The 14,368-nt window shown below is 46.8% G+C and overlaps 1 protein-coding gene across 1 annotated transcript; it reads left to right on the top strand.

Annotated features, from left to right (window-relative positions):
• Positions 1–1,967: 1,967 nt before the first annotated feature.
• Positions 1,968–13,484, top strand: F3 (coagulation factor III, tissue factor). Its single transcript, XM_027574642.2, has 6 exons — positions 1,968–2,206; positions 3,197–3,308; positions 7,757–7,947; positions 10,241–10,419; positions 10,972–11,119; positions 12,486–13,484. The coding sequence occupies exons 1-6, from the start codon at positions 2,107–2,109 to the stop codon at positions 12,620–12,622; spliced, it is 867 nt and encodes a 288-aa protein (XP_027430443.2). The 5' UTR covers positions 1,968–2,106; the 3' UTR covers positions 12,623–13,484.
• Positions 13,485–14,368: the final 884 nt, after the last annotated feature.

The following is a 14,368-nucleotide window of genomic DNA, read 5'->3' as shown; positions in this document are numbered from 1 at the left end:
GCAGGGGGAGCAGCAGGAAGAGGGAGAGGGAGAAGCAGCCTCCCCACTGAGCAGGGAGCCCGATGTGGGGCTCTGGGATCACGACCTGAGCCAAAGGCAGACACTTAACCGACTGAGCCACCCAGGCGCCCCTAAAGAATGTAATTCTATATTTACTAAAAAGCCTCCATAGCAACCCAACCAATTCCTCTCTTCCCTATCTGATCATTTTAGTGAATATGCAAAAAAAGTATTTATCTAATTTATCAACCTTTACAGCACTTTTTGTGTCACCATCTAACGTTAAACATGTTTTTCTTGCCAAATTGCTGATCCTGACATCACTTAAAGCCCTTTATGATTTCAGGACAGTCAGTGGCTCGAAATGGAGCCAATTACTGTGTAGACAAAGCAACAATTCCCTGGATCTTGGAAAGCAAGTGTAACATTTTCTTCTAGGTACCTTCAACTCCAGTGCAAAGAATCACCTCCCAGGCTGGCTAAAGATCTGTTAGGGAAAATGACTCAGGCTCGGAGACTACAAAAAGGAGGCTTGCATGGTCTCATTTTGCAAATATAAATTCTGTGGTTTTAGAGCTGGAAGAGAGCTCAAAGAGGAAACCAGCAGTGCAGATTTCAGCTTCCAGGAAAGATGGACAAGAGCTAAACCTGGATGTGCTATTTCAGTTCAGACGCAGGGAGAAAAAAAATTTTGCAGGGTTTTATTTCCTTCAAAATGAGTGTATTGCTATGGCTTATTCCGTAATGTTATATGGAAATGTGTCTGCAGTATGTACTAAAAGGCAAGGCTGACTTCCCTAGAAAAAAAAGTAGGAGACCCTGCTCTCTCCCTAAAACCCGTCCAGTCTGTCTTGGAGGCAACTACAGAGGAATAAAAACGGAATGATGGCAGGTACTTTGACAAGACCTTGTTCAATGCCACTTAGAATAAGAATTAACATTCTCTTGCCTGACAATTTTACAGGAAAGCCCAGAAGAGGAAGCCAGAAATAGATTCAAAAAGCCCAATGCTTAAGACCGGCACTAAATAAATAAATAAATAAATAAAAGTCTGATGATATTTTTTAATTTCATTTTTGGTTTCTCTACACTTGGGCGGAACTAACTCAGTTCCACGAATGTCTTCTTCAGCGTGAGAACAATCCTTTCTGGAACCACAGGGCTGCAGATGTCATGCTGGAATTCTCCCAAGGGCAAACCGCCGGACTAGGGAGCTCTTCCTCAGTCACTACCCAGAGCTGGGCTGGGCTGAGCCTGGGCTAACTGACCTCCGGACCTGTGGGCAGACACCTGCATTTGCACCACCTTTACAGGATGCAACCCTCGCTAAAGGCCCAGTCAGGTGGGAAGGCCAGGTACCACTACCTTCGCGGCCGAACCGCGGGTGAGCCCTGCTCACCGTCAGCCGCTACTTGGCCGCGGATTCCGAGGCTCGGGCCCCTCACCCCCCAACCCCCGTGCCCGGAGCACTGGAGCAATGCTCTCGGCGGCCCCAGCCAGCCCGGAACCGCTCCGGGCCGTTCAACTTGTAAATGCTGCTGTTCCCGGCCGGGACAGCACCGTAACCAAACGGTACGGGAGAATCCTTGCCTCCACCTCGAGAACTCCTTCCAAAGCGTCCCCGCTTTCTTCCCCACAGACCTGCCCACTCAGGCCGGACGTCGGGGTCGCCGGCCTGGGTGGCCCGGGGGTCAAGGGGCCGGGAGGCCGGGGTACCCGGTTCCCCGCCGCACCTGGAGCCGCCGGGGCCAAAGGGAAGCGTCGCGCTCGGCGGCGCGGTTGAATCACGGTGAATCACCCCTCGGAGTTTCCTCCCCGGAGGAGGCGGGACAGGGGAGGGAACTGGCGGGGGCCCGCCCACCGCGACCGCCAGTGACCGGGCCGGGGGCGGGAGTGGGGAGGAGCGGCGGGGGCGGGCCGTTGGCCGGCGGAGGCGCGGGCGGACACACCGCTCTTTAAAGCGCGCCCCGGGGCGGACTGCCCCAGACTCGGGGTTCCCCGCACGCCTTCCCGCTCTCGCACGCTGCCCATCGGCGCCTCCAGCGCAACCTCCCTAGTCTTCGGGGCGCAACGGAATCCTCCCGACCTCGCCGCCAGCTCGTGGACATGGAGACCCCCACCTGGCCCCGGGTGCCCTGCCCCGAGGCCGCCGTCGCTCGGATGCTCCTGCTCGGCTGGGTCCTCCTGCAGGTGGCCGGAGCCTCAGGTGAGTGGCACCCGCCCCCGAAACCCAGCGGCACGCGGTCGGGAGAAGGGGGCTCGCCCGGCTGTGGCTCCCGCTCTGAGTTTAGGGCAAGTGTTTCCCAGTAATCCTCAACCTTGAAGGTGGTGGACACGGATCGCACCTGTCCTGGTCAGCGTGCCGTGTTTGGATATTATCCTTCATTGCATGTCCACTTTCCTTGATAAAGAGAGGCCCTTGTGGTCTTTTCTTGGACGTCTTTGTTTTAGATTTAGAGGCAATCCTGTTGCAAAAAGTCGCTTGGATTGGAGCAGACACATTGTGCATGCCCCATATGCTTAAAACGTGTGTGGGGCAGGCAGAGACTGTGACCCGCTGAATATTGGCAAAGCGGACCTTAATAATAACGCATCCAAACGGAACACATCCGACGGTGTGACAGGCCACACCTCTGCCTAGCCGTCCGGAGGTTTCTATATAGAGACATGTTAGATAAAAATGGGAAAAGTCAAGGTTTGGCTTTCTTATGGTGTGCAGCCCTAACCTCTCATACGCGTGGGATCTGCCCCTTTCCATAACTTACCCCAAACCCTTCTTACCTGGCCTTGCCTGGTGAGTTGAACCTCTGAGTCCTACACTTCCTGGCCTGGGCCTTAGACATCGCAGGAGGCTGAAGGCTCCTGAGCTGTTTCCAGGTCAAGTTATCTCAGGCCTTCCCACCATCCCCTTCCCCCACCGTGAATAATTTCAAACAAGGATTTTGAGATCCTTGCCTCTTTTCTTAGATTACAAGGTCGGTCTTGCCATGAGGAAATTCAGAGACCTTAATTAAGAAAATTAAAAACTTGAAAAATTTTTTTGTCTTGATAATTCAGTAATGAAGCTTTTGTGGTTCAAAAAAAATTAATACGAGGTTAATGGTGATGTTGGGGGGGTGGGAAGATGTTTTATACCATCAAGGTGAAATCGTGTGCTGAGCCCATGTAATAATAGCGGTTTCTCTGTTGTTTAAAGGGACTACAGAGGTAGTAGTAGCATATAACTTAACTTGGAAATCAACTAATTTCAAGACAATTTTGGAGTGGGAACCCAAACCCATCAATCATGTCTACACTGTTCAGATAAGGTAAGCTAGGTACAAAAGAAAAAGAAAAAGAAAATTAAAGTTTTTAATGTTTCCATTTCCCTGTGCTGAATACAAATGTCTTTAAAGCTGGCGAATGGATGAGAGTATTTAACAGATGACAAAGGGCATTCCTGGTCATTTGCAGGCCAGAGAGCCTTACTCCATGAAGCCTGCAACATGGCCACAGCTTCAAATGATAGAATGTTTCACTTGTTTTTGGACACAGATGGGAAAATTCCTAAGTGGAGTCTAAGCTGGGGGTAGGCGAACCTTCTTGAGCCGGCTATGGCAGCATGGGAAGATGTCCTGGATGGAGGCTAATCTCATCTAAGCACGCACGTCTTTTTCCTCGCTGTCTAGACTGGGAGCCGGATCTAACATGTTGTAGAGGAAGCGGGGAGGAGTCCAAATGTATACATTGCCCTAAAGCAGTGTTTGATTCACTCGTCTTTGGACACTGATTCAAAATTCGGTTGCATGCATGATCTCGGAGGAGGTCAAATTTGTGACTCACTAAAGCCCGGAAGAAATACTCCTCTGTCTGTACACCGGGTTGAGGGCTGAGCTGCTCAGGCACCCTCCTCTCTGACCGACAGATCCCTCCAAGAGCTGGTAGGTCGGCATTTTCAATCTGAGGGTCGGACGCCTGCCGCCTATCTTCCTAGATGGTTTTCACCATATTCTTGGTGAGTTTTTGGTTTCTGAAATGTTCTAGGAGGCTTGCTAGAGATCTTATTAAACAGAGGAGAGCTAATTGAATAAAGGCACAATAGAATCACTGGCTAAAAATTCAAGGTGTTTTGCTCATTTGTTTTAGCTTGTGTCAAGCCTTTTATATGGTATTAGGAACACAGCTCCTAAGGACGGAGTGGGCCTGTGAGGTGGATGTTCTTGTTTTTCAAAATGAACTTCACGACGACTCTTGGTAAACAGGGAAGAGAACTACTGTGTGTACATGCTGTGCATATAGTTATATAGAGAGAGCGACAGGAGTTTCAGAACCCCAGGTAATAATTTTGGTTATGATCCAACTTGTCCATTCAGCTTCCACTAGTTGAGAATTAGTAATTAATTCCTCTGATACAGAACTGAAGTTTACCTTAGTAAACCATCTTCATTCTGGATAATGAAAATAGGATTTCAGGAGGAATGCTTACTCCTAAATATATTCGATCTTATGTTTGGTGAATATGCGGAAACATTTACGACCAACCTGATTTTTAAACATAAGCCTTGGTGAGCTCTAAGTTCTCAGACTTTCCAAGGCTGCTTCTATTTCAGTAACACATCCTAGCAGAGCTGTGGCTTGTGGGTGCCTGCAGCTGGGGATGAGGGGTTCCTGCCAAGAGAGTGACCTCCCCACACTCTTGCCCCTGCGCTAGAGGACGTGTGGGCAGCCCTCCACCCCCGCGCTCTTCTTCAGTCTCCCCATGGGTGAATACGATTCCTGGGTGACAAGGACCATGGCAGTCCTATTAGAGAAGAGGAAACTTGCCCAGGGAAGGTAAGGGATTTATTCGTTCGTGACTGCCCTGATAGTGAGTGCCCAGCCAGGTCTGGAACCAGGGTCTCCCCAGTACCTCATACCACCACCTGCTTAGGTGGGTCTGCCCCAGTCTGATATGAGGCTCCAAAGCTTGTTGGGAGGAGGAAGGAAGGCCATCCCCTCTGTGGGCCTTCTTCCTTCCTGGCTTTCCATCCCTAGAGAAAGCATTTTAACCTGCTGCTCTTCTTCACCCACCCACCCTCGCTACCAGCCTGTCCCCACTCCCAGGGTACCACTGCTGTGCCTGGAGAGCCCCTACTTGGAGCTCCAACTGCATTTGCCTGCCGTGGGAAGTTTTCAGTGGTTGTTGGGAAGTGCTGTTGGCTCAAGCCTTAGTGCCCAGCCAACACCTATAATACTGATTCTATGGAAATATTCCGAATTCTAACACTGAGCTTCCAAAGCTTCTAGAAAACAGCCTGCTTCTAAATTAGTGAATCTGGCTTCTGTTGGAATTTCTTAGTAATTCAAGTGGGATATTTATTATTTCCAAACCGGGAGGTTTTGCAATACCTAGAGGAAGCTTGAAGCCTTTTAAAGTGTTACTGCTGACAATAGCATTTAGAGGAACTTAGTACAGAACCCCTTCATTACCTTTTCACTAGACTTTACTACTTTCGGGGATCTAGGCGCTTGTGCTAAATTTCGCCAGAGAGTACTGTGATTTCTATGTGTGAGCTGGGAGGAATCGAATACCGGCTTTCTCCTGTTAATCTGAACAACGTGTGTGCCATAGCAATGGAGAAGAATCGTCATTTCTCACTCACTTTTTAGAATAGAAGTGATACAATTATTTAAAAAATGCATTTTGGTCATTCTGGAATTAAGACTGACTACCTTTATCACAGAAAATTAGAGAAATTTAAGAAACTAAAATATTTCGGTATCAATCTCAGTTTATGAATTTTAGGACAAAGCGTATGTTTGCCCATGCCCTCTTAGCCCGGATGTTCAGTTCAGATTTTTTAAAAAATATGTACTTATGGCTCTTAATCGTGAACTGAGACCATTGAATTCATATGGCAGCTTGTTCTCCCCCTGATTCAACCCTCAAGTGCAAACAACCTAACACTCCGCAAGGCCTGGCTACTTGAGCCCTCCGTTTAGCCCCGCTGCTTAAGGGTGGGTGGGCCACAAGGGCATGGACCCTGGTACCAAGTCCGCAGGAAGTGTTTCAGTGGAGATGTCGATGCTGGGGTACAGAGAAGGAAGGGGCCAATTCTGAGAAAGCAGCTCTGGAGATTCCTGGGAAAAGCAGGATTGGAGGATGGCCTTGAATGATGGGCAAGGCCCTGGGGCGGTCTGTGATGCTGAAGGAAAGAGCAGTGTGGCTATCAATTTGTGTGGGACAGAAGTGTGTGGGTCCAGTGGCAGGGGCATTCATCTACAAATGTTTTAGTCCTTTAGAAGAATTTCAGGTTTAGCAGTTCCTTAAATTATTTCCTCTTCAGTGATGTCTTGCAAAAGAAAGGTCTGTCTCAGCCTCTTGGTCTCTCAGACTGCCAGACAGGTCCTGCCTGTATTGTAATGTGTATGTCTATATGTATTGTAATGTGATAGTCTTTGGTGGGCTGTATTCACATCCTGTAGAAGTGAGGGAGGCATGTCATATAATGGGACGGACAGACTCAGCTCTCACCTCATTGGCTATGTGACCTTGTACAAGGTACTTAGTGGCTCTGAGCTTGTGTCCTTATATGTAAAAAAGATCCAATACCTTCTCAGAAGGATTATATCAAATGAAGTAACCTGTGTAAAGGGCCCCATACAGTACCTGGCGTATGGTAGCTTCAGTGATAAACAACCACAACAGTAATGGTCACAATCAAATGTAATATATAGAATATATGGTTATATAAATTCTATTATTGCTACATTGGCTATATTCCACATAGAATATAGAATGTGATAAAATAGGTGTGTCATAGGGACTCCTGGGCGGCTCAGTCAGTGGAGTGTCTGACTCTTGATTTCAGCACACATCATGATCTCAGGGTCATGAGATCAAGCCCCGCATCAAGCTCTATGCTCCATGTGGAGTCTACTTGGGATTTGCTCCCTCTCCCTTTGCCCCTCCCCCTACTCATGCTCTCTTCCTCTAAAAGAAATAAAATCCTTTTTTTTAAAAGATTTTTCTTTATTTATTTGACAGAGAGAGAGACACAGCGAGAGAGGGAACACAAGCAGGGGGAGTGGGAGAGGGAGAAGCAGGCTTCCTGCCGAGCAGAGGGCTCGATCCCAGGACCCTGGGGTCATGACCTGAGCCGAAGGCAGACGCCCAACGACTGAGCCACCCAGGTGCCCCTGAAAGAAATAAAATCTTAAATAAGTGTGTTATAGAATGATACAATAAGTAGACTATAACAAATAATTGGGTCTTGATGGGAAACTCTTCTCTCTCCCATGTGACCATAACGAATTGTCTACATTTTAAGAAAGACTGGGTGGCTCAGTCAGTCAAGCATCTGCCTTCGGCTTAGGTCATGGTCTTGGGGTCCCCAGTTGGGCTCCCTGCTTGGTGGGGAGTCTGCTTCTCCCTCTGCTTCTCCCCCTCCCCTTCCATCCCCACCTCATTCTCTGTCTCTCTCTCAAATAAAGGAAATCTTAAAAAAAAAAAAAAAGATTTAACAAATGATTAAGAGCACAGACCCAGCAGGCAAACTGCTGTGGGACTTTGAGCTGGTCACCCTTCTCACCTCGCCTCTGTAGCCTTATCTGTGAGAAGTGAGTTGTTACAGAGCCATCCCCAGGTTGCCGCGAGGACTTTGCTATGCTGAGCCGCTGCCTGCTCCCACCACGTGTGGGTGCTGTTGGTGTAACACAGTACACCGGCTAGAAAGCACGCTGCCGCCGATGCAGATCCTAATGTTTCATCCCTCTTCCTTCCTCTTCCTTCCTTTAGCCCTAGACTTGGAAATTGGAAGAGCAAATGCTTCTACACCACAGACACAGAGTGTGACCTCACCGATGAGATTGTGAATGACGTGAATCAGACCTACGAGGCGCGGGTCTTGTCCTACCCAGCTGATGCCACCGATTACTCTGGGGAGCCTCCATTTACAAACTCCCCAGCGTTCACACCTTACATGGAGAGTAAGTACTCTCTGTAATAACCTTTCAGTCTTGGCCTGAATATTTTTGTGAGCTTGTGACTCTTAGGGGCTGTTACATAAAGACTGTGCATCCATACACAGATCCTCTTTCTCAGAACCTGGTAAGTGCCACGGCCCTCTTGGCTCATTCCTGGTGTGTATTCACAGGTTCACAGAATGTAAACTCCGCAGTTGCTAACAGTGCCATCACGTAACTTTCTCCACCAGTCTGTCCCCGGGCCCTCGCAGCAACTGGCTGGATGGAGGGGCTGGCAGGGAGGGGGGGTGGAATCCACCAAAGCTGGAGCTTCAGCATTTCCCCCAGATTTATTTAGGAGGTTATATATGACAGATGCACATAAGTCTCCTGAATATTCTCTTCCATTGTGAGACCAGAAGTCCCAGGTTAGGGTTTTCACAAATAGTCACAAATCCGTGGGGGTAGGTCCAGTTTCCCTCTGAGTCCACAATCAGGCTTGCTGACCTTTTTAAACAGCTCGACCACGATCAGAGTCCCGTGATGTGCTGGCTCTTGCCTGGCCCGCTCCCAGCCTGCCTCCTTCATGCCGGCTTGGAAAATGAGGAATGCTTCCCTCCCCAGCTTTTGCCCCAGTAAGCTGACCCTAGCACCTAAAAAGGGAATGTAGAGGATTCCGGCCAAGTAGGAGATGTAAATTTTTTTTTTCCTTTAGTCAGGACTATAGTTCTGACCTAGGTATTTTTAATAAACGAATGAAACACATTGAAGTGAGTGAAATCAGCTGCTCTTTCAAGAAGAATTAGAACGAAAGGTTAGAATGAAAGGGTTATGTTTTTTATCCAGTGCTTTTGTACTGATGCTCTGAGTGCCCAGTGAGGGAGAATGCTCTCTGCTAGCAGGGATGGTGAGAGGCTGAGGGGCAGTCCACCACATTTCCCCTCCACTGCCTACATCGAGGATGGAAATAGGAAGCAACCTAACCCCTGAGTGAGTCTGTCTGCCTTCCTTGAGCCCCCATTTGCCAGAGCCTGTCTTCAGACTCCTGTGTGGCCCTCACGTGTGCGTCTCTCATAGGTGCTCAGCCACGGCCACCCCTCAGGGACCGTGCGGGGCCTGTGTTACTCATTGCCCCTTTGCTCAGATCCTCAGGATTTCCTTTTATAGTTCTTGAGTTTTTTGTAAGACACTTCAAATCCTTTCTTGGTGTAAGATAGAAAATATTTTATAGGGGTGCCTGGGTGGCTCAGTCATTAATTAATTCATTCTTTACCTGTATACTAAAAACGCTGTTGTATTGTTTTTTTTATAATAAGGCTTTTTACCTCTGTGTAAAAAATATATATACAAGTGTATGATGTACATTTTAGTTCTTAACCTTTTTTTATCGTTTCTAATATGTATGACCAATGTAGCCATTGCTTTAAAACGTACCATGTAAATATAAACACATCCTATCAGAAAAAAAAAGCCTTCGGCTCAGGTCATGATCCTGGGGTCCTGGGATCGAGCCCCGCACTCTCCCTGCTTGTGCACATGCTCTGTGTGTGTGCGTGCGTGCGCATGTGTGTGTCAAATAAATAAATAAATAAAATCTTTAAAGAAGAAGAAATATTTTACATATTAATTTTGTACGTGCTCACACACACACACACACGCACGCACACACACCCACTTGTGTGAAATTTATGTTCAATTACAGGGATTTATTCTACAGCCACACAGCCTAAGCATAGCAGACAGCTGAGCCATTGCACAGACCCAGTGGTTAACACTGGTTCCCTGAGGTACCAAGGACATATCCTGGTGTTTCCCACAACCCCTAATTTATTGTCTCTAAAATACGGAGTCTTACACAACTGTATTGTTTAATATAACAGCCACTAGCCACAGATGGCTATGGAGCACTTGAAATATAGCTAATGCTATAAGTCTAAAAGACATCCTGGCTTTTGAAAAATATCTCCAAAATTTTTTATATCGATTACAAGTTAAATGAGAATATTTGAGCTATTGGGGGCTAAACAAAATGTATTAGTAAAAGTAATTTCAGCTGTTCCTTTTCACATTTTCTGATGTGACGACCAGGAAATTTGAAATGACATCTGTGGCTCCATTATATTTGCCCTGAGACGGCACTGCCCTGGGAAGTCTCAGTTCTATTCCGGAGCCGCTTAGCCCCCGGCTGCCGGGGAGCCCATTCTGTGCAGCTCTTACACGAGGGCTGACTGGGCTGTCCTTAACTGGGATAACTAAATGGAATTCCACTTGATATAGGATTCTTTGGTTCCAACGGAGCTCATTTTCTATGTTTTAGCAAAGCTTGGACTGCCAACAATCCAGAGTTTCAAACAAGTTGGGACAAAACTGAATGTGACCATACAAGATGCACGCACCTTAGTCAGGAGGAACGGCACCTTCCTAAGCCTCCGGGATGTTTTTGGCAAGAACTTAAGTTACACACTTTATTACTGGAAAGCGTCAAGTACAGGAAAGGTGAGGATTCTTTCGTTTGTTTTTAATGACTTGTTTTAAGTTGTGGCTCCTTGACTTTACAGCCCACTTCTTCCCTCAGTTCAAACGTGCCAGGATGGGGTGGTTGAGAGAGCAGCGTGGCGGAGGGGGAGGGGGCCTGCCATCCCGGTTCTACCTGGGACTCCGGGTGGGGCCGCTGGATCCGCAGGCTCCTCGGCCAAGGACTGGACCGGGTCATCTCCAAGGCTCCCACCAGCTCTCCCATTTCTTCCTCTCTGGAGGGTCCCAGAGACAAAATCAGTTTTCCATTCAATGATGAATGCTTCATTCCTTTTTTCCTTGATGGCAGATATCTTCTAGAGGAGCTAAATTGGGTTGGATGTGCCTAAATTGGTCATTTTTGGTCTTGCAAGGAGCATCCTTAGCAGTTACCAAGGGGAACAGAGCAGCTAAGTCACTTCTAATCCTTTCTACGTCAGGTCCCTGCGGGCTTTTACTTCCACAGTGACTTAGTAACAGGGAAAGAATTCACTCTGAGCCTAGATGAATTCAGAACTCTTCATCTCTTAACAGAAAACAGCCAAGACAAACACTAATGAGTTTTTGATTGATGTGGATGAGGGAGAAAGCTACTGTTTCAGTGTTCAAGCAGTGATTCCATCACGGAAGTCTAACCAGAAGAGTCCAGAAAGTTACACTGAGTGCACGCACCACAAGAAAGGTATGTTCAGAGATGAGTGGTTCTGCCCAGCATTCACCTGGGAGGCATGGATACCTTCCAGAGGAGTAGCTCCACCCTCAGAACCAGGATGGACTTTTGTTCAGGGGGAAACAGCCTTCTTGTTGTTGTTTGTTTGTGTTGTGTTGTTTGGGGGATACTCTTAACAATTTTAGGCATTTGAAAATGCTTCTGTGTTGTTCCCTTGTATTAGCTTGTGTTTTCTTGAGCCCCTACCATGTGCCAAGCTCTCCACTGAGCACTGGACACACGGTGCATGTTTAGGATTTACCATCAAATCACAGATTTCTCTGGAGATTTTTTCATACTTAAATTCTGATGCTGGGAATTATGGGGGAGTGTCTGGACCAGCTGCAGCAGCACCCACTAGACATTTGTGAGCACCTGCTATAGGTTGTTTCGTTGTCACAGAGGACTAAAAGTCTAACCCGTGAAGGGAAGAGACTGAGTCTATCAGATAGTCCCTCGTGCAGGTATGTGCACACCAGGGGCCAAGACCCCCCTGTGAGGAGTGATTCTTAACTGGAAGTGTTGCAGGGGCTTCAGACTCATCCAATGAAGCTGCAGGCCTGAGCCTCCCTCCAGGCTTTATAGGGAAAGGACTCTGAGGACATTCAGGGAACAAAAGAGTCACAGGATAGCTCCTTGCTAAGGCAAGATGTGAAAATTTAGAAACACTTTTAAGCAAATTCTCTCCTATTGATTGACCATGATGGAAGCAGGGAAGAAAAGGGCTCTCCCTCCCTCGGGTCCTGCACCCCTCTGTGCCATCAGACCCCCAGTCCTCACATCCATCTTCCTTAAGCCAGCTGGAGTTCCACTGCCTCTCTGTTCATACACGCCTAGATAGCTGCTTCCCTGCCTCTTCTCCCTCTACTGAAATGTGACCTTTGAGAACCATTTCAAATGCCACCTCCACCGGGAAGCCTTCCTGCTGCTCCAACCAGTTATCATCTGTCCTTCACCTGAACCCTGCCATTACTCTGTGTCTCACTCTTTGCACTGATTGTTCGTCTTCTACAATTATAATCCTGGCCACCAAGCCCGGCATTATTTTTAGCCCCTACTCCCACTTACATGTACTGTTTCCAGGCTGTGGACATTATCCAGTTTATTAAACAGCCCATTAAATGATGTTCACCACCGTCAACTGCCCTAAAACATCGAGGGTTTGACCCATTCTTTCCTAATCAAAATATGTTGTGGTGGAAAGAGTGGAGGAAAGAAATTTCAAATGACGCAAGAGCGTCACTTGGCGTCATTTGGGGTTATGGCCTCCGTTCTGCCCCCTGATAAATGGGATTCAAGTGCTCGAAGTTGAAGCTGACTGGTACCTTTTGTTTTTCAGAAATGCTCCTCGGCATTGTAATTGTGGTGCTCGTGGCCGTCATCCTCACCAGCATCCTGTCTGTGACCCTATACAAGTGTAGGAAGGTGAGCGCGCAGCAGAGCGGGAAGGAGAGCTCCCCACTCAATGCTGCATAAAGCTCGTGCCCTGGGAGCAGCCGCCCACGACGGAGTATATGTTGCACTGTGACCAAGGACTTTTAAGACAACAGAATATATATATATGGAAACACAAAGGAGTATTTTGGAGCATGGAGACTCTTGGGCTCAAAGAAAGCTCTTGATCTGACCTGTTCTCACAATTAGCATTCTGGTTTCCATGACAGCATTAGACACTTTGGAATGTAATGAACGGTACAACCAATTCCAAGTTTTTTTAAATTTCTATTTTAATACTATGGCACCTTTTGCACATATCATGTGTTAGAATGTATATTCTACACCCCAAATGAAACCAGAACGTCTAATCAAAAACAAATGAACAAGAGCCTTTAAAAAAAATCCTTGGGTCAATTTTTGGAAAACTTTTGAGAAGCTGACTTCAAATCATGTGGGAGAGTAAAATGGAAATTGTGTGGACTTTTCTGACATAGAACATTCTTTTGTGATATATGGTGTTTAGGTTCTTTTTTGAGTTCTTTTGGAGTTTCACAACAATTGGCAAACTTTTATATGAATGTGTTAAATGCAGAAGACTTCTGTTTTGGGGCACATTCCTAAAGTGCCTTACGGTTTAGCACTTTAACTGACTCAAATGCTATGGATTAAGCACTTGATAGCTGACTATATTTTTATAAGACTACTATAAAGACCACGTAGAGGTGATGATTTAAGGTACTGCAAGCTTTTGTGGTCAATATTGTATATATTTATATAATTTTCTAAAAGGTTTTATACATGGGGATATTTTATTTATAGAAGTAATATTGTTCTGTTTGTATATATTGAGATAATTTATTTAATATACTTTTATATAAATAAAGGTGACTGGGAATTGTGACTATTGTATTTATTATATCTTCCATTTTATTATTTATGATTTGGTCTTTATATTAAGTGGCTCTGCTGCAGGAACAAATGACCCAAAAATTCTCAGTGGCTCACAACATTATCTTGAATTCTCACTTACATTAGTTTGGTGGCTGCGAGTTGACTGCTGCTCTTCCTAATTATGTTCTCATTCTAGGACCCGAACCCAAGGGGAAGACTCTATTTGAGTCAGGGCAGAGGGAAAAGCAACAACCTAGTAGCCCCTCCATGTCTTGGAGGGGCGCCTGGGTGGCTCAGTCGTTGAACGTCTGCCTTCGGCTCAGGTCATGATCTCAGGGTCCTGGGATCGAGCCCTGCATCGGGCTCCCTGCTGGGCAGGAAGCCTGCTTCTCCCTCTCCCACTCCCCCTGCTTGTGTTCCTGCTCTTGCTGTCTCTCTCTCTCTCTGTCAAATAAATAAATAAAATCTTAAAAAAAAAAAAAAAGAAGCCATGTCTTGGAGCTTTGAGCCACCTCTGAGAACTTCTGCTCACCTGTCACTGCCGCAGGCAGGGTACCTGACTACATCAGACAGTACTCTGCCTACTGGGGCAGGGCACCACCAGTCACACAGCAATGGCAGGTTTACATGGTGTCCCAGGAAGGGAGAAAATTAGCCAACTGCAGATTTAGAGGGGGTGACTTCTTCCCATGGGCATTAGTTTGAGTTGCAGATGAAGGCTGGAGAGGAGAAAGGAAAACTTCTTTGGACTATCGTCTTGAAAGAAAATTGGATGAAAGGGGAATATAAGATAGGCAGAGAGAGAAGTGGAGTCTCTAGGGTTCATTAAAAGCCAAGCTAAACTGAGAGCTCTTTGTGGGTAGGACTGGGTCTGGCTCGTGTTCACGGCCCCTT

Source organism: Zalophus californianus, chromosome 4 (genome assembly GCF_009762305.2).
Source record: "Zalophus californianus isolate mZalCal1 chromosome 4, mZalCal1.pri.v2, whole genome shotgun sequence".
Lineage (NCBI taxonomy): Eukaryota > Metazoa > Chordata > Mammalia > Carnivora > Otariidae > Zalophus > Zalophus californianus.
Note: the sequence above shows the minus strand (reverse complement) of the source record. Positions and strands in the feature narration are given on the sequence as shown.

Excerpts from the sequence above, each read along its gene's own strand:
- F3 (XM_027574642.2), top strand. The coding sequence starts at position 2,107 with ATGGAGACCCCCACCTGGCCCCGGGTGCCCTGCCCCGAGGCCGCCGTC. Across the intron at positions 7,948-10,240 it reads GTTCACACCTTACATGGAGA|CAAAGCTTGGACTGCCAACA; the intron begins GTAAGTACTCTC and ends TCTATGTTTTAG. Across the intron at positions 10,420-10,971 it reads AAGCGTCAAGTACAGGAAAG|AAAACAGCCAAGACAAACAC; the intron begins GTGAGGATTCTT and ends ATCTCTTAACAG.